General features: G+C 47.1%; 2 protein-coding genes across 3 annotated transcripts; one reads left to right on the top strand and one right to left on the bottom strand.

The window, feature by feature from the left end:
- Nucleotides 1–2,192: 2,192 nt before the first annotated feature.
- Nucleotides 2,193–24,593, top strand: PHF10 (PHD finger protein 10). Of its 2 annotated transcripts, none has more exons than XM_055433683.2 (12): nucleotides 2,193–2,511; nucleotides 4,740–4,846; nucleotides 7,129–7,259; nucleotides 7,904–7,981; nucleotides 10,900–11,033; nucleotides 11,123–11,272; nucleotides 11,855–11,964; nucleotides 14,260–14,413; nucleotides 18,264–18,419; nucleotides 22,819–22,927; nucleotides 23,190–23,378; nucleotides 24,403–24,593. In XM_055433683.2, the coding sequence occupies exons 1-12, from the start codon at nucleotides 2,224–2,226 to the stop codon at nucleotides 24,486–24,488; spliced, it is 1,692 nt and encodes a 563-aa protein (XP_055289658.2). In that variant the 5' UTR covers nucleotides 2,193–2,223; the 3' UTR covers nucleotides 24,489–24,593. The 2 variants fall into 2 exon arrangements, with proteins under 2 accessions (XP_055289658.2, XP_055289657.2); XM_055433682.2 differs by having other exon boundaries at nucleotides 7,898–7,981.
- On the bottom strand, nucleotides 23,671–26,252 carry C10H6orf120 (chromosome 10 C6orf120 homolog). The gene is made up of 2 exons (XM_055433685.2): nucleotides 26,128–26,252; nucleotides 23,671–26,002 (listed from the first exon to the last, which is right to left on the bottom strand). Exon 2 carries the CDS (start codon nucleotides 25,965–25,967, stop codon nucleotides 25,413–25,415), a length of 555 nt encoding a protein of 184 aa, XP_055289660.2. The 5' UTR covers nucleotides 25,968–26,002; nucleotides 26,128–26,252; the 3' UTR covers nucleotides 23,671–25,412.
- Between the last annotated feature and the right edge of the window lie 3 nt (nucleotides 26,253–26,255).

Here is a 26,255-nt window from a genome sequence, read left to right as displayed (position 1 = left end):
CCAAAAAAAGGTCTGTCTAGTCAAATCTATGGTTTTTCCAGTAGTCCTGTATGGATGTGAGAGTTGGACTATAAAGAAAGCTGAGCGCCGAAGAATTGATGCTTTTGAACTGTGGTGTTGGAGAAGACTCTTGAGAGTCCCTTGGACTGCAAGGAAATCCAACCGGTCCATTCTAAAGGACATCAGTCCTGGGTGTTCATTGGAGGGACTAATGGTGAAGCTGAAACTCCAAAGTTTGGCCATCTCATGCAGAGTTGACTCATTGGAAAAGACACTGATGCTGGGAGGGATTGGGGGCAGGAGGAGAAGGGGATGACAGAGGATGAGATGGCTGGATGGCATCACCGACTCGATGGACATGAGTTTGGGTGAACTCCGGGAGTTGGTGATGGACAGGGAGGCCTGGAGTGCCGTGATTCATGGGGTTGCAAAGAGTCGGACACGACTAAGCGACTGAAGTGAACTGAAATGAGTCCTTGGTGATGCCATTTCTGATCCGATGCAAATGGGGAAGTCAGGAAAGGGTGGGCTGGGAGAGTCAAAGGAGGTCCTTTGTGTCAAACTGACCAGCTAAAAACAATCCGTGTCTTACCTTTCCAAACTTATCTGCTGGGTGTAAGCAAAAATAATGCAGGAAAGGGAAGCCGTACTGTATTTCAAATCCAGGAATGTTTTCTATTGCCAGGAACCAAGTCATGTACACTTAGGTACAAAGTGTCTTCTGACAGATCACCTTTAACATTTCTGAACCGCTGTCATCCTATCTCAGCTGTCTCTCATGTGTTCCTTTAAGGTTGTGTTACGTTTTTTTTTTTTCCTTTCAATTTTTGGTGAAGTCCAAAAGTGACCAAGTGAAGCCTAAGAACCACGATTAATAATAAAAGTCAGTTTCTTGGTGACTTTTACGGGCCTAAAGACTTTACAACAATACTGAATGTTCGATAAACGACGGGCTATGGCTGCGCAGCCAGAAAAAGCGGAGCGGGAATCCGATGAGGCCCGTATGGTCCCAAGATACTCCGCTGAGATGCTTTGTGCTTCTTCCGCACGTGATCTCACGTCCTGGGTGGGAGCTTCTGCATCCGAAGCAACCCAGCAAAGTCCTACATTTAACTTAAGTTTGGGGAGTCCCGCACGCACCAAGGTCGATGTGGATCAACTTTTCAAGTGAAAGCACGCTGAGGATGCCTTTGGGAAGGACACGTTCCCTGGCAGGTGGTTCAGGAGCGCCGGAGAGCTCGAGGCCGCGAGCAGAGAACAAAGGGGGACGACGGGCAGCGACTGGGAACCGGGAACGCGAGGAGACGAGCGGGAGCTTTCAGGGGCCCCCCGCGACGCAGACCCCCGGGTAGGGAGAGGGCGCCGGGGAGACCCCCGGGAAGGTGGAGGAGGGGGCGGGGCGACGAGGACCCGGGAGGGAGGGGGCGGGGAGAGTCGGGGACCCCCAGGAGGGGCGGGGGGCGGGGCGCAGACCCCGGGAGGGGAGGGGGCGGGGAGAGGCGGGGACCCCGGGGGGGGAGGGGGCGGGGAGAGGCGGGGACCCCCGGGAGGGACGGGAGGGGCGCGCACCCCGGGGAGGGAGGGGGCGGGGAGGGGCCCAGCAGGGAGGGAGGGGGCGGGGAGGGGCGCGCACCCCGGGGGGGAGGGGGCGGGGAGGGGCCCAGCAGGGAGGGCGAGGGGGCGGGCCCCGCGGGAAGGAGGTGGAAGGGGAGGGCGGCGAGCAGCACCGGGTCAGGGCACGCGGGCGCGGACCCCGGAGGGAGGGCGGGGGGGGGGCGGGGCCCCGGGGAGGGCGGGGCGGGCAGAGGCGGGGACCCGGGGAGCGAGCGCGGGGGCGCGGGCGCGGACCCCGGGGAGGGCCGCTCAGGCCGGCGGCTCGGGGCGGAGGCGGGGAGCCCGGGCGGGGCGCGGTGGGCGGGCAGGGCTGACGCGCGCGGGGCCGGGCCGGGGGCGCGGGCCGGGGGCGGCGGGCCGGGGCGGGGCCGGGGGCCGGGGGCGCGGCGGGAGGCGGGGCGGCGGCGGCGGCGGCCGGGGGCGGGGTGGCGGCGGGCCGGGGCGGCGCGCGGCCGAGGGCGGCGGCCGGGGGGCGGCGGCGGCGGCGGCGAGCGCGGCGGGCGGCGGCGGCCGGGGGCGCGGCGGGCGCGCACGGCGGCGGCGGCGGCGGGCGGCGGGCGCGGCGGGCGGCGGGCCGGGGCTGCGGCGGGCGGCGCGCTGGCGGCGGCCATGGCGGTGGCGGCGGCGCCGGCGGGCCGCGGGGCGCGCGGAGGCAGGGGCCGGCCCCCGGGCGGCGGGCGGGCGGAGGGGGCGGGGCCCGGGCGGCGGGCGGCCCGCGCGGTGGCGGCGGCGGCGGCGGCGGCGGCGGCGGCGGCGGCCGGGACGAGGCGGCGGCGGCGGCGGCGGCGGCGGCGCGGGGCGCTCGGGCTGATGGCGGCGGCGGGCGGCCCCGGGACGGCGCTGTCCCCGCGGCCGTGCGACAGCGACCCGGCGTCCCCCGGAGCGCAGTCCCCGAAGGTGAGCAGCGGGCCGGGCCGGGCCGGGCCGGGGGGCGGCGGGCCCGCGGCCGGGCGTTCGCGGCGGTTTCGGCCCGCAGGCGCCGCCGCGCGTCCCCGGGCCGCCCGCTCTCGGCAGCGCGGAAAGTTTGCGCGGCGCGGGGGCCGGCCGTGCGCCGTGTGAGGCGCGCCCGCGGCGGCGCAGGCTCCCTCGGGGCGCGGGCTCTGCCCGGAGGGAGCGCGGGAGGGAGGGAGCGCGGGAAAGCGGGCGGGCCGCTGACGGGCCGCGCCTGAGGAGCCAGGCGGCCCCGCGCCGCCCTGCCCGCCGCGGCCGGCTGCGTCGCGCCGTCGGTGCTGCTTTAAGGGAGCGAGGCGGCTTCGAGCGGAGCGTTTCGTCAACCGCCTGTGTTCAGTCAGTTCACGAGTCTGTCTCGGAGCGACTTTGAGAGCGTCCGCATTTCCGCTGTAACCGGAAAGTTGCAGCCGGACGGTGCTGCGGCCCCTCCGGGCAGCGGGGTCGTCGGGGGCCGGGCCGGGGCGCCGGCGAGCCCGCGGCCGCTCCGCCCGGGGGAGCCGGGGGCCTCCAGGCCGCGCCTCCGGAGCGCGGGCCGGGCCGAGCGTGGCCGCTGCCGCCGGAGCCCGCGCCCGCCCGCGAGGCCCGTCCCGGATCCGTGGCCGCCGCTGTGGCGCTGCCGCAGCCGCTCAGTCGCGTCGGGCGCTGCGCGACCCGGGTGCCTGCTGCGCGCCAGGCTTCCCTGTCCACCGTCTCCCCGAGTTCGCTCACATTCCTGTCCAGTGACCTTCAGAAACGTGTTTAATCCGAAAGTGAGAGGCACCCAGGACTTTGAAGTACGCATTGCTGACTTCAGAGCTGGGAAGCCTTAAAACCCGGACTTCTCTGTCCATAGCCAGGTTGCAGGCAAATTTTTCAATCGTATTCCATCATATTAGGAAATATGTTGCTGTTATCCCTAATACTCACTATATGGAATAACACATTTGCCTAGAATTCATAATAGCAAATTCAAACACTACATGTGAAATTGTGCTTTCAGCTTTTTTGAGGACTTTCCTTTTTTAACTTTTTAACACTTTTTAAGTGTATACAATTTTTTTTAGGTAAGGGAAAGGTATTTAAACAAATGGACATAAAAATCCTTAAAGTGCTCAGAAGCAAGTAAAATAGAAGAGAAACGATACTTGAATGCTTGCTGACTATGAAATGTTTCAGTTGGGAGACATGGTTAAATGTAAGGTTTTCGAGAATATTTAGTAGATTTAGGCTGTTCTCCATCTCCTACCTGGGTGGCGCAGTGATAAAGAACCCACCTGCCAATGCAGGAGACGCGGGTTTGATCTTGGGTCAGGGAGTGGCAACCCATTCCAGTATTCTTGCTTGGGAGGAACCTGGGAAACTATAGTCTATGGGGTCACAAAAGAGTCCGATAAACAGATTTACCCCTATGTTTGCCTTAGGGACAACAACAACGTGATTAGATTGATTTCCTGATATTTGATCCATCATCATTTCCTTAGTGAAATGGTCTAACAACCTTGATAAAGTCACATAATGGAAAATGTCACTTAAAAAAAATTTTAAACCTCTTCTTTTGGGGAGGTAGTGTGTGTTGTATTGGTCGATGAATCTTATTCTGGTATATTTTTGCTGAATTTTTGCAATATAAGAAAAAAATAACAGAATTGGTCATTTGTTTTTGTTCCTTTGTGTCCTCTTTTCCCAGGGATCTAAGTATCTGAAATAGCCAGTTAGAATAAACCAGCTCTGAGTTGAGTTAAACAGTAACTGATTCATACATTTTTATCCTAGCTAGAGTAGGAATGTTTATTTCAGAGTATTGCAGCAGTTTGATGTGTTTCTTCAAAGCAGAAGGCATGTTAACCTCTTGGTAAGAAAGGAAAAGTAGATTTGGACCTACAAGTTTATTGAAAATTTTCTGCTTTGATTGGTATTGAAGATTAGTTTTTGGTCTTGCCAAGGCCAAATACTTAATCCCACAGACGGGGGAGCCTGGTGGGCTGCCATCTATGGGGTCGCACTGAGTCGGACACGACTGAAGCGACTTAGCAGCAGCAGCAGCAGCAGCAGTTAATTATAATAGGAAGTTATTATTTGTATAATCTTTAGGAAGCCTTTAAGTTGAGCCTTTTAGCAAGTTTGGGAGGATTACATAATCTTTCCTTATTTACTGTTCTTTGTCCTGCTATTTTTTGCATCTTTTGAATGTATAGGATGATAATGAAGAGAATTCAAATGATGGGACCCAGCCGTCCAAAAGGAGGCGAATGGGCTCTGGGGACAGCTCCAGGAGCTGCGACACTTCAAGCCAGGATCTTGGGTACTGTCATTTTATTGCTTTTAATGTGTTCTGTGTCATGTGTCTTTTCTCTGTGTTAGCTCTCTCCTCTCCATCCCCCAGCCCTGGCAGAGGCAATTACTACAGGTTGTAGAATGTTTTTATCGTGTTTTAAAAAGTGGCACCAAAGTTGCTTTTTGCTACTTAGTGCAATGCAAAGAAAAAAATTTTATTGTGGTAAAATACATGCAGAATTCACCATTCTAACTACCTTTAAGTGTATAATTCAGTGGCATAAATTACATTCACAGTGTTGTGTAACCGACACCACCATCCATTTCCAAAACGTTTACGTAATAAGATTCCCATTTCCCTCATTCGCAGCCGCTGGCAACCACCATTCTACTTTCTGTCATGAGTTTGCCTATTCTAGGTACCTCACGTAGGTGGAATCATACAATATTTGTCTTTTTCTGTCTGGTTTATTTTGGTTAGCAAAATTTCTTCAGAGATTTCATCCAAGTTGTAGCTTGTATTAGAATTTCCTTCTTTAAGGCTAAATTGTACTCCATTGGTATACTCTGCATTATCTTTTCATCTGTTGATGGACACTTGGGTTATTTCCACCTTTTGGGGGGTGTGGATAATGCTGCCTTGAACATTGGTGTATAAATATATATGATCTAGAGGCCCCGTTCTCAACTTCTTTGGATATATACCTAGGAGTGAAATAGGTGGGTCATATGACAACTGTATGTTTAACTTTTTGAGGAACTGCCAAACTGTTTTCCATAGTGGATGCACCATTTTATATTCTCACCAGCAGTGTACAAAGTTTCTAATTTCTTCATATCCTCACCAGCGTGTTTTATTTCCCATTTTATTGTTAATAATAGCCATTCTAAAAGGTGTGAAGTGGAATCTGTTGTGATTTAGATTTGAATTTCCATAATGACTAGTCAGATTGAACATCTGCTCATGTACTTACTGTCCATTAGTTTATTCTTGAGAAGTGTCTATTCAGGTTTTCTGCCTGTATTTAAATTGTTTTTGTTGTTGAGTTTTTATATATTTTAGATGCTGATTTCTTATCAGACATGTGATTTGCAAATATTTTCTCCCATTCTGTTGATTTTTCACTCTGTTAATACACAACATTTTAAGTTTTGCTCAAGTCCAAATTATTTACTTTTTCTTTTGCTGTCATATCTAGAATCCACTGCTAAATCTGAGATCATGAAGATTTACCCCCATGTTTTCTTCTAAGAGTATCCTAATTTTAGTTCTTATATTTAGGTCATCTGTCCATTTTTAAATTCATTTTTCTAGGTGACATCAGGTACAAGGGCTCTGTTTCATACATGTCCATTTGGATGTCCAATTTCCCAGGACCAGTTTTGAGAAAACTCTTCTTTTGTCTTTTAACTGATGTGTGTGTGTGTGTGTCTGTGTGTGTTTGTGTGTGTTGGTTGCTCAGTAGCCCGCTAGGCTCCTCTGTCCATGGGATTCTCCAGGCAAGAATACTGGAGTGGATTGCCGTTTCCGTCTCCAGGGGATCTTCCTGACCCGGGATCGAACCCGGGTCTCCCGCATTGGAGGCAGATTCTTTACTGTCTGGGCCACCAGGGAAGCCTTAATTGGATAGATGCATAAAATCATGTTATATTCTACCTATATTTTCCACTGATGAAATCTAGAGGGTGAATAGTTAGGTCCAGACATCTGTAGTCTGCTCTTCAGGGTTGGGCCTGATCTGCAGTGTACTGGCTCTCTCAAACTCGGTCCATGTTTTGCTCCTGGGTATGTGGAGTCTGTGGTTTATAGTTTATTGAGAAATAGTTTAGAGTTTTGCTTTCTCAGTTGTTTGTGACTCATTGAAGAGCAGATGGAAAACAGAAGTTGATTACTTTATACTTTGGGTGCATGAAATCGTGGCTCTTAGTGCTAGGCCCACAAGAAAGAATTCAGAACTGGTATCACTACCCTGACTTGCAAAAGCTAAAAGTGCTGCCTTTGTTCCTGAAGTTGTGATCTTTGTTCTTTGTGATACATAGACAGTGTTATTTCCAGTGTGCTCTTTTGCTTTGATATTCCGGATGGCTGTTTCTTTTCTCTCTACTTCTTCTGTAATTTCTTGGATGCACATGAAGTCATGGGAACTTCTTTGTAATACAGAATCATGGCAGACTGGTTGAGAATTTAGATAATTAAAAGTTTTTCCAAATATTCTCAAAAACCTTTAAAAAAGAACATCCTTCAAAATAAAATGATTTAAATTTTATAAATGCCACATTTAAGGCATAATATATATTTCTGTGCTTTAGCTTTAGCTACTATCCAGCGGAAAATTTGATCGAGTACAAGTGGCCACCGGATGAAACAGGAGAATACTACATGCTTCAGGAACAAGTCAGTGAATATTTGGGTGTGACCTCCTTTAAACGGAAATACCCAGGTATTAAGTCTTAGTTTGTATAACAAATTACACCTAACTTTCAACTGATAGTAATTGCTCTTCATGGGTTGTCAAGCTCTGAGTGTTTGAGTGTAGATTATAGCGTGCTTTACCTTCCTCTGCTGGCTGATTTTAGTTACAGCCTCCTTCCGCACCTCTCTCTACTATCAATTCACGCTTGTGCTTTATAAACGTGTTTACAGGCAAGACGAGGGAGGGGAGTTTCCTGGAAAAAAACTGCAGGGAAAGATCAATCTGTAACCACATTAATGAACCAGGGATTTTGATTCCTGACTATTGCTCCTTGACCTTAGGAATGGAATAGCTACTTAAGCTGTACCTGAACTTGAGAAGGGCTATATTTCATCAACTCTTTTACAGTTATTTGTCCTACCTTCTTGCTTGGGATTATTCTGTTCTCAGTTTTATTTTAACTTTCATTTTTTTGATTTATAACATTGTTTTGTGTTCTTTTAATAATATTTGGAATATGAATAGGAGGTACTTTTAAAATCCATGAAGATTTTAACTTAAAGTTTTTTTTTCTAAGTTCTTTAAGCTTTTAAAAGTTTTATAAATACATAACGTTACAAATGCAAAAGACTATCTGTAACAGTCTTTTGTTCTTTTTTTTTGAGATTTAGAGCGGCGAGATCTGTCTCACAAGGAGAAGCTGTACCTGAGAGAGCTGAATGTCATCACGGAGACGCAGTGCACCCTAGGTAGTGAGGCCTGTGCGGCGGCTCCGGATGGGCATCGCTGCTCCCCAGACCCGCAACCGACACTAACCCCAGACAGTGAGGCCTGTGCGGCGGCGCCGGATGGGCATCGCTGCTCCCCAGACCCGCAACCGACACTAACCCCAAACAGTGAGGCCTGTGCGGCGGCGCCGGATGGGCATCGCTGCTCCCCAGACCCCCAACCGACACTAACCCCAGACAGTGAGGCCTGTGCGCGGCGCCGGATGAGCATCGCTGCTCCCCAGACCCGCAACCGAGACTAACCCCAAAACCGCAACCGAGACTAACCCCAGACCCGCAACCGAAACTAACCCCGGACACGCAACCGAAACTAACCCTAGACACGCAGCTGAAACTAACCCTAAACACGCAGCCGAAACTAACCCCAGACACGCAACCGAAACTAACCCCAGACCCGCAACCGAAACTAACCCTAGACCCGCAACTGAAACTAACCCTGGACACACAACCGAAAGTAACCCTAGGTAGTGAGGCCTGTGCGGCGGCGCCGGATGAGCATCGCTGCTCCCCAGACCCGCAACCGACACTAACCCCAGACCCGCAACCGACACTAACCCCAGACCCGCAACCGAAACTAACCCTAGACACGCAGCTGAAACTAACCCTAAACACGCAGCCGAAACTAACCCCAGACACGCAACCGAAACTAACCCCAGACACGCAACCGAAACTAACCCTAGGTAGTGAGGCCTATGCGGCGGCGCCGGATGGGCATCGCTGCTCCCCAGACCTGCAACCGAGACTAACCCCAGACCCGCAACCGAAACTAACCCCAGGCCCGCAACCAAAACTAACCCCAGACATGCAACCGAAACTAACCCTAGGTAGTGAGGCCTGTGCGGCGGCGCCGGATGGGCATCGCTGCTCCCCAGACACGCAACCGACACTAACCCCAGACAGTGAGGCCTGTGCACGGCGCCGGATGAGCATCGCTGCTCCCCAGACCCGCAACCGAAACTAACCCCAGACACGCAACCGAAACTAACCCTAGGTAGTGAGGCCTATGCGGCGGCGCCGGATGGGCATCGCTGCTCCCCAGACCTGCAACTGAGACAAACCCCAGACCCGCAACCGAAACTAACCCCAGACCCGCAACCGAAACTAACCCTAGGTAGTGAGGCCTGTGCGGCGGCGCCGGATGAGCATCGCTGCTCCCCAGACCCGCAACCGAGACTAACCCTAGACCCGCAACTGAAACTAACCCTGGACACGCAACCGAAAGTAACCCTAGGTAGTGAGGCCTGTGCGGCGGCGCCGGATGGGCATCGCTGCTCCCCAGACCCGCAACCGAAACTAACCCCAGACCCGCAACCGAAACTAACCCTAGACACGCAGCTGAAACTAACCCTAAACACGCAGCCGAAACTAACCCCAGACACGCAACCGAAACTAACCCCAGACCCGCAACCGAAACTAACCCTAGGTAGTGAGGCCTGTGCGGCGGCGCCGGTTGGGCATCGCTGCTCCCCAGACCTGCAACTGAGACAAACCCCAGACCCGCAACCGAAACTAACCCTAGGTAGTGAGGCCTGTGCGGCGGCGCCGGATGAGCATCGCTGCTCCCCAGACCGCAACCGAGACTAACCCCAGACCCGCAACCGAGACTAACCCTAGACCCGCAACTGAAACTAACCCTGGACACGCAACCGAAAGTAACCCTAGGTAGTGAGGCCTGTGCGGCGGCGCCGGATGGGCATCGCTGCTCCCCAGACCCGCAACCGAAACTAACCCCAGACCCGCAACCGAAACTAATCCTAGACACGCAGCCGAAACTAACCCTAAACACGCAGCCGAAACTAACCCCAGACACGCAACCGAAACTAACCCTAGATAGTGAGGCCTGTGCGGCGGCGCCGGATGGGCATCGCTGCTCCCCAGACATGCACCTGAAACTAACCCCAGACCCGCAACCGAAACTAACCCCAGGCCCGCAACCAAAACTAACCCTAGACACGCAGCCGAAACTAACCCTGGACACGCAACCGAAACTAACCCCAGACACGCAGCCGAAACTAACCCTAGGTAGTGAGGCCTGTGCGGCGGCGCTGGATGGGCATCGCTGCTTCCCCAGACACGCAGCCGAAACTAACCCTAAATGGACCGAATTACCTAGTTGCTAAATTGTTAACCTCAGTTTGGACTCTTGTTAAAATACAGCGGAGACACATTTTATAACTGTCATTTTCTAACAGCCTTCACATAGTTGTCAAAGTGTATGTGTGTTTTATGTCCAAAATTTGTAAAGTGCTTTTTAAAAGCATTAGTTAAATACTTAAAAAACTCAGTTTTTAGTTATGTGTAATTGTCTCTGCTTTATTTGTACTTTTTCTTTCATAAATATATCAGTACAGCTTTTTAATATAAAACCATGGGAGTTCATCTCAGCAATTGGTATAATCTCACACTATGAGTTTAAAAAACTGTTCTTATGACTCACGTGTGTGCTGATGCTTTGATGAAATTTGAATTAGTTCTAGTAAATCGAATTTGAAGGCTAAGAATGGAAGTATATTGATAAAGTCTTTGTTTTTCTCACCTAATACCCTGTGTTAATTGCCAGTGGTTAGTGAGCGTTATTATTTAGCTGTTGTTTTTAGTAAAGGGATATATGTATATAGTACATGGAATCTTAAAAAAGTTTGGTTAAAAAATTGATTTCTTTGCCATTGCAACTTTGGTAATCTCTTTTCTTTTTACCTGTTTGATTTTATATTATGAGTATTATTTTTTCTTATTTTAGAGTGTATTAAAATATTTTGCTTTGAATATTGGAAAGCTTCTTTTATGTTGAGTAGTTTGAAAGAAAGTCAGTTTTGAAAATCAGTATGTTCAGTTAGCCTTGAAACAGCTTCTTTACTTTTTTTTTTTGTCTGAAATAGGTTTAACAGCGTTGCGCAGTGATGAAGTAATTGATTTAATGATAAAAGAATATCCAGCCAAACATGCTGAATATTCTGTTATTCTCCAGGAAAAAGAACGCCAACGAATTACAGATCACTATAAAGAGTATTCTGTAAGTATCGAGGTAACCAGGATTTTGGTTTGGGAAATCACATTTTATAAAGTTAGATGTGACTTCCAACTGTAATATTTTTATTTCAGCAAATGCAACAACAGAATACTCAGAAAGTTGAAGCCAGCAAAGTGCCTGAGTACATTAAGAAAGCTGCCAAAAAAGCAGCTGAATTTAACAGCAACTTAAACCGGGAGCGCATGGAGGAGCGGAGAGCCTATTTTGACTTACAGACGCACGTAGGGCCGCTAGTGTTTGTTGGTTCCTGAACCTCACTAGCTGCTTGTTACCGTGGGCTGGTCAACACCTCTCTCGTAATGTTTTGTACCAGCAGTGTGTCCTTTTCTTCCCCTGAACCGAGGCTGTCGTTTCCGTGTGCCTGATGATGTTTGCTTCTGCTCTGTGTGTGATGTGTTCCTTGCTTTGTGGTGGGCATGCTGCTGGAGGAGTCTGGTAGCTGAATAGCTTCCTGTGTGCTGGGGTGGACGGAAGAGGTTTCCACAGGAGCTCATGCACCTCTCACCCTTACTACGGGAGATGAAACTAGTACTGTTTCCGTTTCATAGACGAGGCAGTTGAGCTCCAGAGGTTTCTTCAGTAGCCCGTACGTGGTGAGCAGACATAGCGCCTTTCCTTGGTGGCGATGGTGAACAGCCCGTAGAACTAGAGGTGCCAGCTGTTCCTGGCTTGCAGGTCCTAATGTCTCACAGTTTTAGCCCTTTGGGGGAGGAGTGCAGTACAGGGCAGGAGGGGACTGTTTTCCTGAAGTCTTTAATTCTTTGCATGGAATCAGGCTTGTATTTCTCTTTGTGTTAATTCAGGTTATCCAGGTGCCTCAAGGGAAGTACAAAGTGCTGCCAACAGAGCGAACCAAGGTCAGTTCTTACCCGGTGGCCCTCATCCCTGGACAGTTCCAGGAATACTACAAAAGGTACATGGTGGGTTTTTGTTTTTGCTGTTAATATTGGTGTTGGTGAGAGACTTCAAAGCCCTCTGTCTCTGTAAGCATCACTATAAAAGGTGTAAGATTTGTGTCAGTGTTTTCTGACTTCTGCGGTTCTGTGGTGAAGAATGCTCGCACTGAACTTGAGCGTCTTCTGCTAAAGCCTGGGATGCTGCCTCCCTGCTCACCTGTCCGTGCTTCTGTGGATGGGAACCAGGGGGAGCTGCAGACCGCCGTCCTGAGAGCGTGGTCCGGGCCGGCCGCCGTCCTGAGAGCGTGGTCCGGGCCGGCCGCCGTCCTGAGAGCGTGGTCCAGGGCCCGGCCGCTGTCCTGAGAGCGTGGTCCAGGGCCGGCCGCCGTCCTGAGAGCGTGGTCCAGGGCCCGGCCGCTGTCCTGAGAGCGTGGTCCGGGCCGGCCGCCGTCCTGAGAGCGTGGTCCAGGGCCGGCCGCCGTCCTGAGAGCGTGGTCCAGGGCCGGCCGCCGTCCTGAGAGCGTGGTCCAGGGCCGGCCGCCGTCCTGAGAGCGTGGTCCAGGGCCGGCCGCCGTCCTGAGAGCGTGGTCCAGGGCCGGCCGCCGTCCTGAGAGCGTGGTCCGGGCCGGCCGCCGTCCTGAGAGCGTGGTCCAGGGCCCGGCCGCCGTCCTGAGAGCGTGGTCCAGGGCCCAACAGCACTGTTTGCAGATGCCGACTCTCCCCCACGCTTCCCCCACAGCCGTGGAGTCTGTGGTCACAGAAGCAGGGGGAGTTGGAGAGGCAAGTGTGGCCCACGTGGAGGAGGGTGGGCGACCCAGGGCTGCTGCTGCCCCGGCCTGGCTGCTCTTCCACTCCAGAGGGTGCCGCTCTGGTATTCCGCTCCAGAGGGTGCTGCGTGTCTCTTCTTCCCAACCTGGATGGAACCAGCTACTTTTGTCAGTCTCAGCCTTTGCCTCCTGAGAACCCTTACGATTTTAGGAGAGAGAATATTCTGTAGACAGTAGTATTTAAAATAGACCATAGGATCATACTTTTGAAAGTCAGACTTAAATCATGATGTTATAGAGTCCAGGCTTGCTCAGCTCACCACACGGCAGGCAGGTAAATCTGAGAGATAAGGGGTTGAGGCAAGGAAGAGGCTTTATTTGGGGAGCTGGCTGACCAAATAGATGGCAGGCTAGTGCCTCAAAATAACTGTCTTCTGGGGTCTGGATGCCAGGTTCTTTTATACATCAGAGATGAGGAAGCAAAGTAAAAAAGACCATTAATTAATCTTGCAAACGTCTCCTAGAAGGTCAAGCCTCAGGCAGGGGATGTGTTAATTTCTTCCCTCCTGCCATTATGGGTGGGCCCCGGGTTCTGAATAAAGGCACTTTAGTCATGAAGAGGGGTAGGGTCCTCTGAGACAGGCCATTCTGTTTGATTATAATAACAAAAGAAACTAGTCAAAGAAACAGTTCAACGTGGAGTCAGAATTGGTTTCTCTGCAGCAGTGAGTCAGCAAATTTAACATTTCTCATTTTGGACGAAGCAGATTATTGGGTGATAGGCCTGTGTACCCCCCACCCCCTGTGCTTTCTGGTGTGATGTTCTGGTTGAGGGGGGTGCTGGTCCGTGTCCACTCCCGACTGAGGCTCCAGGGTGTAGCCTTGGTGTGGTCCTGTGGCGACAGCACGGACGTGGTCAGCAGGCCGTGTGCTGACTGCCTGGGGAGGGGCTTGCCAGTCCCCAGTTTCAGAGGAAAGAGGTGATCATATTGGTTAGAATACACGCTTCACAAGTTGGTTTTAAATACTTTGTTCCTGGAAATTGTGTTTCTGAAGTATTGTCTGTGCCATGCCCCGCTGTGACTGTCCTCTGCTGGTTTATTTGATGCTCACGTTTGCTCTGTGAGAGGGACTTGCTTGTTGTGCCTGCTTTATGTGTGAAGGTGAGGGGCTCAGGCATTGACGACTCGGGAGGGTGGAGGCGAGGGCTCAGGCAGCTGGATTTTGTGCCCGGTTCTGTGTGGCCACAGTTTCATCCTTCATTGCTGACGTTTCTTTGATGGGGGTGTTGAGGGTAAAGGAGAGAGACATTTATCTTTTGATAATAAGAATCAAATGTATATTTTACACTGTTGGGTGAAAAGATGTTTAGGCTTTTTATTGGTTACATGTCTCTATTTGAGCACCAAAGTGAAAAAATTATTTGCCTTTAATCATTTTTCAGCACTATTTGGGGTTAATATTAAGGCTATTATCGTAGTTCAGAATTAGTGCATTTGTATTTAATAATAGAGGAAAACTGAAAACCCTTTCTCTGAACGCTAGGTACTCACCTGATGAGCTGCGGTATTTGCCATTAAACACAGCGCTTTACGAGCCCCCCCTCGACCCTGAGCTCCCCGCTCTCGAGAGCGATGGTGACTCGGATGAGGCTGAAGACGGTCGAGGTGACGAGAAACGGAAAAGCAAAGGCGCTTCGGTGAGAGCGTTTGTCTCAGTAGGAGCTGTCTCCTCTCCCTTTGACTTTGCTGATGCTTCCCTGGAATGTAATTCATAGTCTTTGCCTCTTCCAGGAAAATGTTAACATTGCCAACATGTTGTGCTGTTAGGTTGTGCTGCATAGCGCTTGTTTAATAGCAGCATGCTGCTGCAGGACCGTGGGGATGTTGGTGTGCCCTGTGGAGCTGAAGAAGAGCAACGAAGACGGTTTTACAGGGCGGATTGTATCAGCACGGCATCGTCACAGTGGGCCGTCTTACGCTTTCCGCTGTAGCCAGCCGGAACCTGGGGCTGTGTGGCACTGCACGGGCGCCGCGTTCAGTGTCGCCGACAGCGTCTGAGTCATGTGTAGCTCACACGTTGTGTGAAGGAGGCTGCCTTTCAGGTGCCGTGCTGTGACGGGCGATGAGGTTGGCTTTCTCCTGTGCTGCGAGTGGGAGTCTCAGTCGATCCAGTTTTTTCTGGGAAAGCATTTTCATAGTACATAGCAAGTTTTTTAACTTGCACGGAATTTGACTTGGCAGATACACTGATAGAACTTGTCCAAAGAACCTGATGAGATGGTAGCAAAATTATTTAGGAAAAAGATGCCCATTGGAGTGTTAGCAATATTTAATATAGCAAAAAAGAGAAGTAAATCTAATGTCCACAATGCGTGATATATTACATTTACATGGTAGAAATGCACTTCAAAGAATAATGTGATGAAATGCACGTAATACTTAAAAATATTAAAACACACACAACATTCAGTTTTGCATTTAAAGAATGAGGGTGTCCGTGTAGGTAGGATGTGTGTGTGTGTGAATCTGGGCACGTATACAAAACACATCACTAGAGAAAATGAGGCACAGCATGCTCCCAGGACTTGGCTCAATGTCTGTCAGGTGGTTTAGGATAACCTAATCTTTTCCAGTTTTCATAATTTAGATGAATGTGACATTTTTATCCTAATTAGAAATTTTTAAATTAAAAAATGAGGAATTAGATTATTATTGAACTCCTAAGTTTGGAACATGTGAAATATTTACATTGGTACAAATGTAAATGCAAATTTCAAGCATGAATTTTAAGTCATTATGAGTAGACGCAGACACATCTTAATTAAATTAGGAACCTTTACAAGCAACACATTCTTATCAACAAGAAATAAGTCTATTTCTCTAGTGTAAAAATCCATGGTTTCAGGATTCGATGAACTCTTGGAAAGCATTTTCTGCCTCCTGCTGCTTGTGGAAGGGTTTTCCCTGCAAAAAGTTTTCAAGAAAGTGGTAGTTGGTTGGTGAGAGGTCAGGTAAATGTGACAGATGAGGCAGAACTTCGTTGGTCGTGCAGCCTGTGGCCGGACGTTGCCGTGGAGGAGAACTGGGCCTTGCTGTTGCCCAGTACTGGCTGCAGGCATTACAGATCACTGCCTCTCGTCGATTTGCTGAGCATGCTTCTCAGATGCAGTGGTTTCACTGGGATTCAGAAAGCTGTAGTGGATTAGACCAGCAGCAGACCACCAAACAGTGACCATGACCTTTTTCTGATACAAGTTTGGCTTTGGGAAGTGCTTTGGAGCCTCTCAGTCAAGCCACTTAGCTGGTTGTCGCTGTTTGTTGTCTAAAATCCACTTTTTGTGGCACATCACAATCCGATCGAGAAATGGTTCATTGTTGTTGCGTAGAATAAGAGAAGACAACATTAAATGATGTTTTTTTATTTTGGGTCAGCTCATGAGGCACCTACTTACCAAGCTTTTTCACCTTTCCAACTTGCTTCATCTTTATGGATATGAGAGTTGGACCATAAAAGAAGGCTGAGCACCAAAGTATAGATGCTTCTGAGCTGTGGTGTTGGAGAAGAATCTTGAGAGTCCCTTGGACTGCAAGGAGATGAAACCAGTCCATCCTAAAGGAAATCAGTCCTGAATATTCATTGTGCAAGGACTGATGCTGAAGCTGAAGCTCCAAACCTTTGGCCACCTGATGGGAAGAACTGACTTATTGGGAAAGACCCTGATGCTGGGAAAGACTGAAGGCAGGAGGAGAAGGGCTGGCGGAGGATGGGATGGATGTGACTTTGCGCAAGCTCTGGGAGTTGCTGATGGACAGGGAGGCCTGGCGTGCTGCAGTCGCAGAGTCGGACACGACTGAGCGACTGAACTAAGCTGAACTGAAGTTGCTTCAAATGCCAGATGATGGTAGAATGGTCAATGTTGAGTTCTTTGGCAACTTCTTGTGTAGTTAAAACTACATGAGAGGCTCGGCTTCGATGACGGCTCTCGGTTGGCTGTCCACTTCCAATGGCTGGCCACTATACTCCTCATCTTCACAGCTCTAGTCTCCTTTGCAAAACTTCTTGAACCACCGCAGCACTATGTTCGTTAGCAGTTCCTGTGCCAAACCTGTTGTTGATGTTATGAGTTTCTCCTCTACTTCACGACCCATTTTGAACTCAAATAAGAAAATCACTCAAGTTTGGTTTTTGTCTAAAATCATTTCCACAGTCTTAAGTGTTAGTTGCTCAGTTGTGTCTGACTCTTTGCAACCCCACGAACTACAGCTGTCCAGGCTCCTCTCTCCATGGGATACTCCAGGCAAGAGTACTAGAGTGGGTTCCCATGCCCTTCTCCAGGGGATCTTCCTAACCCAGGAATCGAACCCAGGTCTCCTGCATTGCAGGAGATGATGATTTATTCTCTGAGCCACCAGGGGCGCCCATAGTCTAAAATATTTATATTTTATAGTCTAGAATAAATATAAAATAAACAGTTAAGTAATGTCATTAGCAAAAAAACATAAAGCAAGAAGTGAACATTAAAATGATGTGTAACATAACCACATTTATTTAAGAATGTATTCCAGTATCAAAGGCAAATTTCAATGATTCAGTTACTTTTGTCCCAACCTAATATGTTTATACTGTTGTACATACTTGACGATAATTGGCTCTGCATAGTTTAATATTATGAAGACACGATTCTGTGCTTGAACTTCTTTCATGACCTTTATTAGTAAAAATGCTCACGCTTATTTCAGGCAGTTTTTTTAAAGAATATTTTTGTATGAAACAAGTATGCTCCCTTGTGACATGGTAAAATGGTGTTGAAGCCGTGTGGTATACTAACAGCTGAAGTAATAGTCCTGTTCTTGTCAAATTCAGTCAGAAAACAAAGCCATTAAAGTACTAGCTGATATAAATGGAATTAGCTATAATGTATTTATAAGATGGAGAAGTGATTCTTAACTTCTCATTTTATTCTTCACTGGAAATGTTTTCTTAGATTGGAATTAACCTTTTTATTTTGAAATTGATGGAATTTTAATTTTTTTTCAAAATTTTTTATTAGAAAACTAAAATTTACAATGTGTTTATATCACTCATTGAGTACATGGCATTCAAAAACAACATCATTACAGAAAGATAACAAAAATACAAAGTCTTGAAACCTACGGGATATGGAAAACATTATCCACTGAGGCCTTAAATGTAGTAGACTTTACATAAAAAGGAAAAGCAATGAGTATACAAGTACACAGCCAGTTTAAGAAGTTAGCAAAATAGAATAATCGTAAAGAAAAGAAAGCAACTAATACATACCAGATATTAATGCAATAAAAATAAAGATAAAGTTGAGAGGCTCAACAGAGTCAAAACTGCCTTAAAAAGCTTCTCTAAAAAGGGAAACATCAGGTAACAATAATCAACAAGAAAAAGCTTGCAAAAAAACAATAAATTGAAATTGATGGAACTTCGAAACGTTTTTGGATGTTTTCTGTAGTTTTCAGAATTCAGACTCAAATCTGCGTGAATTCCAATTCTGTGTTTGTGCCTTTGACTTGCAGGACAGCTCCTCTGGCAACGTGTCCGAGGGGGAAGGCCTTCCCGAAGGCCAGGAGGAGCCTTTGCAAGGAAGACAGAGGTCCAGGGACAAGGCTGCCCCTCCACGCAAAGATGCTTCCAAACGTTCTGTACTGTCCAAGTCAGTTCCTGGGTACAAGGTAGAAGAAAAAAGCCCCTGACTCATCTTCCTTCCTGACCAGCCTCTCTCCCTGAAGTATTTTAACTTTGAATTTCAAGGTTGTGGAGCTCCCGCTGCTGCTCTTCACTGGCTGTTCTGTGGTGTGCGCCTCCTTCAGCCTTCTTCCTTCTTGCTTTTTTTCCTGGTGGCTTTTCTGTCACTTTGGCTATGGGTTAGCGTCTGTTTTCTGTATATGTAAAATTGATAAGAGAATCTTTGTTTTATGTACTAACCAGGCAAGTATGAGTTTTTGAAAAGTGATGTAATAGGCAGAACTTAATACTTTGTTTCCTCAGTGTAAAGACCATCATTGTCTGACATTGAAAGCTTCCTGGTATTAGTAAAGATGAGCAGTGCAGTGGGAGGAAGTCCTCATAGAAAAGTTGCATTTCTGTGGTGCCTTTCGTTAAGAACGATCTGGGTTCAGTCTGAATTATTTGATCCATTTGCCATATTCAGCTAACTCTGCGATGGAAAGTAGTAAAATGTGGTGATTTTGTAGCCTCACCTTGGTGAGTAGCCTGTGCAATTCTGTGACAAGGATTTACACATTATCTGGCAAGGTGATTTGGCTTAGCTGTAACTTATTAACTTTTTGATTGGGTTATTCTTGGTCAGGTAGCATGCTGTCAGCAATAGTATTATTTTTAGTGTTTCTTTCTGCTATCTGCCCCTTCTTCAGAGGGTTGGGTGAGAGGTGAGTAGCCACATTCATATGTGGGGATTTAAGATTATCATAAAAGGAGTAGAATTAGCTGCAGGTTTATGTTTTGAATGGTAATAGTAAAATACAGAGTTTTCAGTCTGGTGTATTATCAGTCTGCTTTTTATCGGATTATGAAGGTGTTTTGAAGGAGCATTTTAGAGTAAGATGATCAAAAAGTTGTGCTGAGCAGAGTTGCTGAACACTTGTGTATGTCAGGCCAGGGTTGTGGAGTGTTGTGGAGTGTTGTCCGGAGGCACAGGTTCCAGTGTGTGCTGACCTCAGCCTAAGCAGAGCCCTTCTTAGAGTCTGTGGCCTTCTTTTCCTACAGTAAGAAAGCAGCTTAACAAGTTAGCGTATTCCGTATTAAATCATCAGCTTTCAAGTGCATACTTTTTCAGCCCAGCTCCATTCAGCAAGGATGGTGCAGTAGGCTGCAGCCATGTGATTTTGTTGTTTTTACATATAGAGCTTATCTAAGGTTTTAAACTAAAGATTTAAATTAATGCTTGATAACTGAAAGCAAATGAACTCCAAAGATTAGATTCTGGAAAGTGGCCTGCTGTGTGTGCTGCGCAGTGTGCTTCTGACCTGTGGAGAGTTGGAGTGGGAGCTGCGGCCCAGAGCACGCTGTCAGTATTACCTGGACCTTGCAGACAGTGAGCCTGGATTAATCATGGGTTAAACAAGGAAGAATATTAAAATAGACATTTTAATAGAGGTTGAAAATGAACTGTTCAGTACTATCATTGATTTAAGATAGAAGAAATCAGATAGGTTAACCTAAATTGATGGTACTCAAGGAAGTTGGATATGCAGAGGGAGCATTTTATAATCTTCTGTGAACGTTTTCAGTAACTAAACATGTTTCAGGTATTTCGCAGTTTGGAACAGCCAGTATCTGGACTTCATATATTAATGTGAACATGTTTATTAAAAGTTAACCTCTCTACAAAAAGTATTAATAAGCCAAGACGTGCCTACTTATTAGGGTACTTCAAGCTGAAGGTCATACATATAAATGTGTTTTAAAATGCAGAAGTTAAGAAAAATTATAATGTATCTGATGTCTTGCTTAATAAGATTCACTAGTGCTTGCCTTTAATTTGTAGGACAGTATTGTTTAGGTTACATTAACCTGAAATTAAAGCATAATTGTTAGGATTCAGGCCTGTGTTATAAGTATATAATTAAAATCTATACTGTATTAGTGCTGTTATGAAAGTCTGTCTTTGATTGTGTTCAAGGAGGAAAGTTGTGTATCGCGAGCCTTTTATATGAGATGCTGAGAACTCTTAGGCAGAGTATTTTTAATTTTCTTGTCAATAGTGAAACTTTGATGTTGTTGCTGTTATGGAGTAGGACTGTCTCCATCAGACACACGTGAGGTTCGTTCATTAACCTTCAGGGAGTTCCACATGCTGGCCCCTTCCTCTTCCGTCACCTCTGCAAACCCTGAGACACTAGACATGCACAGTCCTGGATGCGAGCGGTGGGGCTTCTGAGCGAGCTCAGAGAGCTTGCGTGAACCAAGTATTGTCTCATACTGCGCTGTGGCGCCGTCGTAACAATGCTGCAGAGTCCTGTCTCCACTGCCTCCCTCCCTCTCCACCCGTCTCCCTCTCTTCATCAAGATGAAGACTGTGGGGTAAGAAAAACCTTAAGTGGTTTAACAACATTATGATTTAAGCTTAGAAGTAAACCTACAGTTTTCTCGGTGTCCTTTTACTGTAGGTGTTCAAAGTATATTTTCATGATTGTAGAACTTGAACTGCTCTAGAATGTGAATGACTAGCTTTGTGTTTTACTCCTTTTGATTTGTGTAAAGGATCTCCTATGAGGAATTCTCGATTTAGATTTTAATATTGTGTGGTTACTTCCTTGACTTTACTGAAAAAATATTAAAGTACTTAGTATGCCAGTATCTAACTTGAACTGTAAGTATTAAATATCTTATACATTTAGTGCAGGTACCGTAACCAAAAGATATTTCTTATTTTGGTGGATTGAGAGGTAGCTTTCTGCTGTATGTTATGGCAGTTACAGATTTGATCATAACTGAACTGAATTTGGATCATAGAAGTGCACTTCCTAGCTATTTTTTATTTAGGTGTAAGAAAACAGTGAGAACCTTATGGGTAGAATGTAGCAGTTGCAACAGAGGGTAACTATACTGCACGACTTCGGCGGTTCGGGCGCGTGACACTATCCTTTTGTTGGGGAGCAGGGTATAAGATACACAGGAGAGATAGAATAGTGAACAGTAACATTTTATATGTATGTTTTAACTTCCATGATATTTATTATTTTGTAGAGACGTTTGTGATTGTTTAGAGTTATTGTTTTTATTATATTTATGTATAAGGTTGACTTTTTTAAAATAAATAAGCCAAAAATTATTTTTGAATGCCTCTGTCATCTTTTGTAAAGAAAGATAATTAAAAAGAAAAAAAAAACCTAAAGAATTAAGAACATATTGTTTAGGCTGTACAGGTTTTAAAGGTGGCAGCGAGACATTTCAAAGCTGGAGTAATAGTATGTAAAATTGGAATTCTGTGTAGAATCCTCCTTGGTTCAGTAACTTAGGGAATGGAAATGTAAGATGTTGTTTGACTGGGTTGTAATAAAACAGACACAATGTTTCTACTTAAAATACTTTCTCCCAGTTTTTATATTAATGAAGGAACGTGTGATTGAATGAGTGAACGTGCCCTCAGCCCCCGTTTCATTTCATACTTGACCCCTGCTTGTGCTCTCGTGCCACTGCTCCGTGTTCGTGTAGTGAGTGAACATCATGTTATCATGGTCAAGGCTGTGATGTTGTTCCCCTCCCCTCCCCTCCGAATTTTAGGCGTTATGAACTTTCTTTGTTCTTTCTCATGTTTTGCCAAGTGTTTTTTAAAGCCCAAATGCCTTCACTGGATTGTTTTAGTTTTTCATCTGAAAAATGAATGGTACTTGAAACATAGGGGGCGTCTGCATACTTTTGAAGTGATCATTTTATATTTTGCACATCTGAGAACTACTTCTTTTTTACATTTTATAAGTCGTAGTGAATACTTTTTCTCTTAAGTGTGGGCTCCTCTGTTAACGTATGTGATATGCAGAGGGAACAAGTTATACAACTCGGGCTTCCCACAAACCTTTCTGCACACAACAATGTATGCCTGAAACCTCTTTCAATTAACAATGTTAAAAAATTGATTTTGTAACTTAGATTTTATAGATGTAGTTTCACAACTTTGGAGAACATCAGCTTTTAAACAAAATCAGCATAGAAGCTGCTTATAGTGGAGTCTTCTGTTTGGGAATAAGCCTAACTCCCATGTAGTAGTCCCTGGCACTTTCATTTTTCTTTCAGCAAACAGTGCAGTTTGACAGTGTATTAGTCTTCCCTCCAGGTCATTTACAGATCTTACTGTATGTAGGGAGTGTGGAATGATATATCTAGTTCTAACATGAGATCGTACCTTTGACAAAATTTAAAAATGAAGTCTAAGGCTTTCGTTGGCATGTCGTCATATGTTGAAGGCAGACTGGTGTCAGGTCCTCATTAGCAAGTTAGGTCCTCATTAACAAGTTACTGGAAGTAAAATAAGGCAATACAGTAATAATTCCTTTTGAACCACGGTAGGTTCTTCTGGCATGAATTTATAGCCCTCTTCTACCCTTCCAGCCAAAGGTCATTCCAAATGCTCTATGTGGAATTTGTCTGAAGGGTAAGGAGTCCAACAAGAGAGGGAAGGCTGAGCCACTTGTGCACTGCTCCCAGTGTGACAGCAGTGGTAAGTACTGACACAGCTTCACATTTTAAGCTCTGATTGTTGCTTCAAAAACTAGCATTCTTAGTTGTCAACTAGGCTTGAGCCAGAGTCATCAGATACATAAAAAGTCCCTGCATTTTCTTCTACAATGTGTTTCCATTTCTCTTTGGCAGTTAAAATGGTGTAGCCATTCTTGAGAAGTTCAAGCAAACTAGCATTTTACTATGCCATATTAAGTTAAAAATTCTTGTGTGAAATACAACTAATACTGGTTTTGGTTTAGGCCATCCTTCTTGCCTGGATATGACCATGGAGCTTGTTTCTATGATTAAGACCTACCCATGGCAGTGTATGGAGTGTAAGACTTGCATTATATGTGGACAACCCCACCATGAAGAAGAAATGATGTTCTGTGATGTGTGTGACAGAGGTTATCATACTTTTTGTGTGGGCCTTGGTGCTATCCCATCAGGTAAAGACTGAAACAGAAGGAACGTTATCTTTGAGTGAAGGGACTCTTCCAGCACTTCTCTCTTGTTTTTTGGAGGCTGCGTAAATACCATAATGACATTAAGGGCCTGGAGACCCTTCCATTCACGAGAAGTGACCAAAGAAGCTATGGTCATGTCTGCCTGTTTTTCATCTCTAGACAAGCTGACTAAAGGAAAAGTGAGATACCAGATTGCCTGCAAGTTTTGGAAGCAGAGCTCAGTGTATGCAGATGAACTAGTGTTCTACTGAAATAGCTAAGGCAGTAGCATTGATTTGTTTCAAAGCCTTGATTTTATTTTTATATGTCATTTAGAAATTTAACAAAATGACTTATATGCCTTTATACATATTAAACCATTTTTGTAAACTGAGGCAACATAGCAATTCCAGATAACTTCAGAATGAACACAGAATCAAAGAATAAATCACAGTAATTGGATTAAAACATTATACACATAATTGTGTAGTTTTAGAACTGATTTGCATAGTTAACACTGTCTGATACTTATATGCCTAGGTTTCCTGGGAATCATTGAGATGTAAGCAACTTAAATAATTATTTAGAGTTCTGTAGTAATTCAGGTCAAGTATAGTTTATCATAATGCTATCAAATACTTGATACATTTTAAAGTGCTATGTGAGCATAGTACACCAGGACTTGAGGGGATGCTGAGATGCCTAAAAAGAAGCCAAAGTCAGGTAATAGGTTTCATATAAGGATTTGTATGACTGAACTTTGAAAGTACAGTAGTAGTTGAATTTCAGAAAGGATTATAATTTTTTCAAGGGGCCTATCATTTAGCTCCTCCATGATGCCTTCCCTCCCCCTGTGCATTTCACAGGGCATTTATGACACTGATGACATTAAGGGAAGTTAGTGCCTGTGCCACCAGAAATCCAGTGAGGTTATCAGTAGCCTTAGCTCAGGGAGGACAGCTAAACGGTTTTAAAACGCAATCCTAAAAAGTTAAGTCTCATCCTGTATTAACAATTTTTCTCCTAGGTCGCTGGATTTGTGACTGTTGTCAGCGAGCACCCCCAACACCCAGGAAAGTGGGCAGAAGGGGGAAAAACAGCAAAGAGGGATAGTTTTTCTGACCCCAGTACTGTAACAATATGCATTTAAATGACGTATTTGGTGTCAGCTTATTTACAACGTTCTCATTTTTATGCCAATAAAAGATTTTGAAATTATGTGCTTAAAATCTGCGAATTTATTTATAAGCCACTCTCATCCTGGAAACCAAGTAGAAAAATAGTTCCATCTTGCAAAAACTCTTTTATTTCTTAATACTTTGGCTCTCTCCAGAAATCCAGTGGTAACATTATGCAGCTTAATTATAAATATTTAAGTATTATTCCATTAACCTAAAAGTTACTATTATTTTCATAAAATTTTCCTAATCGGTATTCTTTCTGATCTACCATGGGTAGTAGAGCAGTTATTTAATAACGAAATAATTTCCATAGGGGCCCAAGATGATAAAATTACAGCCTGAGGAGATCTGGCGCAGCTGAGTTGAGAACCATCATTAACCGCATGGGGACACCACCCACCTACCCAGGAAATCCTGTTGGACAGCAGGTGCTGTCTCTACTTCGGGTGTAGACAGGGGACTTTAGTTCACGGTCAGGCAAGTGTGGAGAAATGATTACCTTTCAGACTTGGTTTTATAACTCTTGAAAGCTAACACACTATTTGAGTCTCTAAAAACCTGTCACTGCAATCATCTAGTCACCTGACAAACTTAATCAAAGTGGGGTTTAAACATTTTATTGTGCATCTTCCTTTTACGGGAATTTTGATGCTTTATTGAAGGAAAACATATCCTGCTTGCTGCTTTGCGTACTTTTGGAGTGACTGAGGTAACGAAACTCTATGGCTTTATCCTTTCATCCCCCACCCAGAAAAGGTAACCAGAATGCCAACCAGGTCAGAGTAGCTAGGTTCACAGCGAAGTGCAGTCAGCTTCGCAGATTACGAGTATTGTACTCAAGAATATGTTAAGCGAGTCAAAAAAGAATCTCAAGTACCAACTTCAAAATACTAATTAATATCGTCCAGAGCACAGACTCCTCCTCTTGAGAGGCCTCTTCCGGGGCATGGGCGTGCTTGCGACTCGCATCGGTACCGTCCGAATAGGCGGTGTCCCCGAACGGATGCGGCTCGAGCGTCGCGTCGTGGTAGACCTTCACCTCGAACACGCTCTCGAGGTGGGACGGGTGCCCGTAGACGCCGATGCCCACGGGGCGCCGGAAGTGCGCGGGGATGGCGACGGCGTCGGCGCCGCACGTGGCCGACTGCAGCGCGTACTCGTCGAAGCTGGGGTGCAGGGTGCTGTCGGACACGTACAGGTCGGCGTCGCCGCGCAGGCTGCGCATCCGCAGGACGACCTTCCCCTCGTGGTGCAACCTCAGGTAGCTGTAGTTCCCGGCGCCCACCTGGCCCTGCACGACGTGCAGGAGGACCCAGCCCTCGGGCACCTTCTCCTCGTCCGAGGCCCGCGCCGAGGGGACGGCCTGCGACGCCAGGAGCAGCAGAAGCGCGCCCTTCCACGGGGCGGCCATGGCGGGGGCGCCGGCCGCGCCCACCCGCGAGCGTCCTGCGGACAGAGCACGGGGGGCGCTGAGCGCGTCCCGGCCGCCCGCGGGAGGAAGCGGGGCGAGGGGCAGAGGCGGGGAGCGCGCCGCGGCCGCACAAAGGGGCGGCGAGGCGCTCGGGACTCACCTCTCCCCGCGGGCGCCGCGTCTGAGCCTCCGCGCCGGCCGTCCGCGCCCGAGGAGCCGGAAGGGAGGCGCGCCCGGAAGCGAGGCGTTCGGAGGAGGGCGGTGCTCGGAAGTTGACCGGCGCCCGGA

This window comes from Moschus berezovskii, chromosome 10 (genome assembly GCF_049115385.1).
Source record: "Moschus berezovskii isolate FMDL1 chromosome 10, NW_MosBer_1.0, whole genome shotgun sequence".
In the NCBI taxonomy this organism is placed as follows: Eukaryota; Metazoa; Chordata; class Mammalia; order Artiodactyla; family Moschidae; genus Moschus; species Moschus berezovskii.
This window is presented reverse-complemented; position numbering and strand designations above follow the sequence as displayed.

Bases quoted from the DNA above. Each gene is read 5' to 3' on its own strand.
- PHF10 (XM_055433682.2), top strand. From the start codon at position 2,224: ATGGCGGTGGCGGCGGCGCCGGCGGGCCGCGGGGCGCGCGGAGGCAGG. The intron at 11,965-14,259 runs GTACATGGTGGG...TCTGAACGCTAG, and splicing joins TTCCAGGAATACTACAAAAG to GTACTCACCTGATGAGCTGC. The intron at 23,379-24,402 runs GTAAAGACTGAA...TTTTTCTCCTAG, and splicing joins CCTTGGTGCTATCCCATCAG to GTCGCTGGATTTGTGACTGT.
- C10H6orf120 (XM_055433685.2), bottom strand. From the start codon at position 25,967: ATGGCCGCCCCGTGGAAGGGCGCGCTTCTGCTGCTCCTGGCGTCGCAG.